General features: G+C 40.9%; 1 protein-coding gene across 1 annotated transcript; it reads left to right on the plus strand.

Moving 5' to 3' along the window:
- Positions 1 to 3853: 3853 nt before the first annotated feature.
- Positions 3854 to 5687, plus strand: LOC117130506 (the record flags this gene model as incomplete). The annotated part of the gene is made up of 1 exon (XM_033283318.1): positions 3854 to 5687. A coding segment is annotated over exon 1 (1834 nt), but the record flags the coding sequence as incomplete, so codon positions are not given.
- Between the last annotated feature and the right edge of the window lie 245 nt (positions 5688 to 5932).

Raw genomic sequence — 5932 nt, forward strand, 5'->3', positions numbered from 1 at the left:
GGCTGTCTGTTCAGTACACAGAACGTCTGTGGGTGTCTGTCAGCACACACATGACATCTGTGTGTGTCTGTCAGCACACACAGGACGTCCGTGGCTGTCCGTGTGTGTCCGTCAGCACACACTGGACCTCCGTCGCCGTCGATCAGTACACATCAGCACGTTGCTCCTTGGACTCAGCACGCTAACCCTTCCAGTTGACTGCTCGGGTGATTTTGGCCCACGTGGGCTGTTTATTCAGTACACACAGGACGTCCGTGGGTGACCGCCAGCATACACAGGACGTCTGTGGCTGTCTGTCATCACACACAGGACGTCCGTGGGTGTCCACCAGCACACACAGGACGGCCGTGGCTGTCAGTGGCTGTCCGTGAGCACACACAGGACGTCCGTGGCTGTCCGTCAGCACACACAGGACGTCCGTGGCTGTCCGTGTGTGTCCGTTTGTGTCCGTCAGCACACACAGGACGTCCGTGGCTGTCCATCAGTACACATATCAGCACGTTGGTCCTTGGACTCAGTGATACCACTCAAATTACCCTAAGGAGTGTTACTCTCATCAAAAGAGGTGCAGATGTAGCAAAGCAATTCATATCAATAGAGAATTAAGAACTCATAGAATAGATGAAAAGAAATAGAAACAAGGAGTTCAATCACAAGGGATCTTCTCTCCAAAATGAAACTTGCACTATATATTCTACTAGGTTAAAAACTCGTCAGGGCATTGTCACGCCCCCAATCCTGAATAGGATTGTCGGGACGGCCATGGTTCGAGGAAACATGCAAGCCAGTCTTAGGACATCAAGGCAAGCGTTCCATGGTCGAGAAAGAAGGTTAAGGACATAAGGAAACTTAGACTTAACCTTATACAAGCTAAGAGACAGCTAGGACGAGTAAGACGGTAGCTGGACGAAGTGGACGAGTAGCTCGGCCAGCTCAATGAAGCTAGGTTCAGTTCACACCAGCTCAGTCCCTATTAAGTCAGCTCCACTAGCTGGACTACTAGCTCACTCAGCTGAGGCAGCTGAGAGTCAGCTCATCTCAGCTAGACGGACTGTCCGGGCTTTAGGCCGATGGTCCGGGTCCAGGTCAGTGGCGGGCTGTGAGGTCCGGCCATGAGGCCATGGGCTGTTGGGTCTTTGGACAAGGCCGTGGGCTAAGTCCAGGAGGCCTGGGGCGTGGGTTGGGCTTGTGACCGACCCCAAACCCAATCAGAAAGGGCGAAGGGATGCAAGTGGCCGAAAGGGGACAACTCTTGGCCGATGGTGCCCATTCGCTAGCAAGTCGTGCCTGTTCGTGGGGCAAGACTTACCCCCTCATTTTCTATAAATATGGGGGCTCTCTGGTTGATTTCATTATCCAATTCCAGAGTAAAATACTCAGAGAAAAACGTAGAGAGAAAGAAAGAGACAAAGAGATAGTTCCGGCCAAGAGAAAGGCCGATTGTGGTGGTGTTGTGTTCCGGCGACTCTGATCTTTTGAGAACTAACTCCGGTGAAGAATGGGAGATCAAGACAAGGAGAAGAGCATGGAGAACCCATACGTGGTTCTCAAGGTATGTGATGGGCCGTGGCTCCATCAGACCGAACAGACGGTCCATGCGACCGCACCGCGGCTCTGCTCGGTTCCTAAGTCCCATCCGGCTCTCCTTATCTGTTTCAATTCGTTTCTCTTCTCTTCTCTCTGGTTAAACACGAAAGGTTGTGTTGGTTGAGTCCAAGGGACACGTCCCTAGGCTTTGGCCGAACATAACCAAACCGCTAGCGTAGACACGGGTCGGTTAGTCGGATGATCCGATCGCACCAAGACTGGGCGGTTAGGACGAACGGTTGGGAATGACCCAAAGGGCACGAGTTGTCAAGAGTCATGAGTGTCCAAGAGGCACGAATGGCCAAAGGGTGCATGTTCCAAACGGTGTCTTTCGGGACAGGTTAGGACCGATCCTTATGGATCAGCCTATGGCTTGTCCACTACAAGAAAAAGGGGCTATTGTTACAATTTTTTGAGACTACAATTTTCAGTCACATATTTGTGACACAATAGAAACTATTTTGTTACTTATATTTTACGTAACAAAAAAGTAGCTTCTTCGTCACAATATCGTGACTGTTTTTTTGTAACAAAATGTTGTCACAATTAGTGACATATATAAGACGAAAATAAACGTAATAATTGTCGTGACAAAATGGTGACTACGTTTACGGTTACCAATATGACGAATATGTGACTGGATCTTGTGTCGTCGTTTATGACGATAGAAAAACTAAATGGTTGTCACGAATTCCTACGAAACAATGACAAAAAAATTGTTGTAAGTTGTGACTTAAAAATATAGCAAATACGTTACAATAGCTGGTTTCGCTACACTATGCAAGTGGCTCGTTTGATGGCATGGTATCTCATCTTGTTCAAGATTTCAAGGATAAAGTTAGGAATCATAAACTTAGTATATTCTCTCATTACTCCTGATTGTGATTGTATACTTTCTCATTTAGTTTTCTTCTTCCTCTGTATTTAAACGTGATATGCACATATGAATAAAGCAAGCAATTCCATGTTGTAATATGGTATATGAGCAGGCCAGGGTATATCCCAATTTTTTTTCTCAGCAGTCTTGTTTCTCTCTTCTTCTTTGCTATTACCCTGCAACTCCATACTCTGTTTCTCTACAACTCTTTTTTTTCTCTGATTCTTAATCTTCATTACGTCGGACTCAACAGCAGAGAGAACATCTGTTTTTAACACACAAGATCCTCAAAGCACTCTCCTATGTATCACCATGTCAAGTGTTACTAAGCTCACAATCCTTACAGTTCACTTGTTTTAGCTTGCGATAGGTTCTGATCGAACTGAGGAAGTCTATATAATGCTGGTGAGTTAAGAGACCTCTGTGATGGAGATAGCGTTGAAGTGGGTGCTACTTGAATGTGCTCATAAACCATAAGTAATGCCTTAGCCACATCTACAATAAGGGGTGCTACTTGAATGTGCTCATAAACCATAAGTAATGCTTTAGCCACATCTACAATAAGTCTCAGTTTGGTTCTCCCATGATTCAGACCCCACACAAATGTAGAACCAAAACCATAGGCTCACTAACCCATATACCAAAGTTGCGATAATGGTTTTGAATAAACCTTTAAGAAGCTTGGCAAGGATGAAGAAAAAAACGCATCAGATCGAAGATATAAATAATTTTGATTACCAAAAAAGGATGAATTGTTTTCGTTTTTTTGTCAACATAAATTATTTTCCTTATTAAAAAAGAAACGTTGTTTGAGACAAGGAATTTCACGATAAGTACACAACTAAAAGGAATAAGTATATTTTACATATATACATATTATTTAATTAATAGGTAAGGACGTGAATAAATCCAGCATCTTCATAAACGTGAGCTTTTTTTATAAATTTAAGTCGTGAACTAATTACCAGGTAAGGACGACAACTAATCCATCGTGTTATTCTTTTGAAGTTTTATACCTATATAACCGTGATTCTTTAGCTTTCGGTGATTTATTGATGTATGATTGATGATTATATTTTTTCTCTGTCTACGTTTTTGATTCTTTGTTGAAACAAACCCTAACTATAATTTTTTTGTTTTCAGATTGTTTTAATGTCGTCTACTAACGATATTAAATTTATAAGACGGTGGATGTATGAAAGAATCGATCATACAAATAATCAAGTTTCAGAAGGATTTTATCAAGGACTACAAAACTTCATACAATTTGCTAAGAATCAACAGCTTTTTATGGAGAGTGGGAAGCTTTTTTGTCCATGTTCGAAGTGTGAGAACGGAAAATTACTACAAGAAGAAGTTGTTTCGAAGCATTTATATAATAGAGGATTTATGCCTAATTATTGGGTTTGGATTTCTCATGGAGAAGATTACGATATTCTAAATAATTTTTCTGAGGTTCCAGATGGTTTTATAGATACTGGTCATGAAGATCCCTTGCAAGCTGAAACTGATACGGAGCCAGTCAATCCTTATGTGGCTATGGCTTCTGATGCTTTTCCTCATATGGAGGAAGAGCCGAATGCTGAGGCAAAAAAGTTTTATAATATATTAGATGCTGCAAAGCATCCAATATATAATGGATGTAAAGAAGGTCTTTCGCAACTGTCACTAGCATCTCGACTCATGAGCTTGAAGACAGATTATAATCTGCCTCAAAACTGTATGGACTCCATTTCTCAGATGATGCAAGATTATTTACCTGAAGGCAACAATTCAATGAATTCATATTATGATATAAAGAAGCTTATGCGGTCGTTGGGTTTGCCTTATCACAAAATTGATGTTTGTCGAGATAATTGCATGATATTTTGGAAGGATGATGCGAAAGAGGAGATGTGCAAATTCTGTAGGAAAGACAGATTTCGACCTATTCAGAAGAGTGGGCAGAAAAAGGTTGCATATCAACAAATGTTTTATTTGCCAATAGCTGATAGACTACAAAGACTATATCAATCAGATAAAACTGCAAAAGATATGAGGTGGCATGCAGAACACACATCGAATGCTGGAGAGATGTGTCATCCCTCAGATGGAGAAGCATGGAAACATTTTAATAAGGTATTTCCTACTTTTGCTGGTGAACCAAGAAACGTGTACCTTGGCTTATGCACAGATGGATTCAGTCCATTTGGTATGTCTGGACATAACTATTCTCTGTGGCCTGTTATCATGACTCCTTATAATCTACCACCAGAGATGTGCATGAAACAAGAACTTATGTTTCTAACGATTCTTGTTCCTGGTCCAAATCATCCGAAGAGAAGTCTGGATATTTTTCTTCAGCCCTTGATAGAAGAGTTGAAGGATTTGTGGATTAATGGCATTCAGACATATGATATTTCTACCAAGCAAAACTTTCAGTTACGGGCAGTACTTATGTGGACAATTAGTGACTTTACAGCTTATGGTATGCTTTTTGGGTGGACAACTCATGGTCGACTGGCATGTCCGTATTGTATGGATCAGACAGATGCATTTCAGTTGAAAAATGGTAGAAAAACAAGTTGGTTTGATTGTCATCGACGTTTTTTACCGGCTGATCATAGCTATAGGAGGAACAAGAAGAACTTCAAAAGAGGAAGGGTTGTTGTTGATGGTCCACCTGAAATACTTACAGGCGAGGAAATCTGGAATGAAGTCAGTCAGTTGCCAAAAACAGTTGGTTGCAGAGGAAACCATGGGAAATTAAAAGGATACGGTGAAACTCACAATTGGCATAAGCAGAGTATATTTTGGGAGCTACCATATTGGAAAGACCATAAACTTCGTCATAATCTTGATGTGATGCATATTGAAAAAAACTTTTTTGATAACATCATCAATACTTTGTTGAATGTGCAAGGGAAGACGAAAGATAAGATCCAATCACGACTTGATTTGGCAGAGTATTGTAATCGCAAAGAGCTGCATTTAACAGCTGATGGAAAGGCACCAGTCCCCATTTTTAGACTGCAAAACGATGTGAAAACAACTTTTCTAAAATGGCTCGAAAAAGATGTGAAATTCTCTGATGGATATGCATCAAGTCTATCCAAATGTGTTGATTTATCAAGTGGGAAATTAACAGGAATGAAAAGTCATGATTGTCACATTTTAATGCAACGGCTACTTCCAGTTGCATTTGCCGAGCTGATGGATAAATCAGTTCATGAAGCACTATCAAGTAAGTATTTCTTTTTGCAATTTTAAAATTACTACTAGAAATAAATTTGAATGCATAATCTAAATTTAACTTCCTTTGTTTATAGGTGTTAGTTTGTTTTTTCGTGATATTTGCGCAAAAACTTTACACGAAGACAGTCTTGCATTACTAGAAAAGAACATTGGTGTGGTTCTTTGTAATCTGGAAAAAATTTTCCCTCCATCATTTTTTGATGTTATGGAACATTTAACCATTCATCTGGCACA

The sequence above is a fragment of the Brassica rapa genome, unplaced genomic scaffold, assembly GCF_000309985.2.
Source record: "Brassica rapa cultivar Chiifu-401-42 unplaced genomic scaffold, CAAS_Brap_v3.01 Scaffold0519, whole genome shotgun sequence".
NCBI classification, from domain to species: domain Eukaryota; kingdom Viridiplantae; phylum Streptophyta; class Magnoliopsida; order Brassicales; family Brassicaceae; genus Brassica; species Brassica rapa.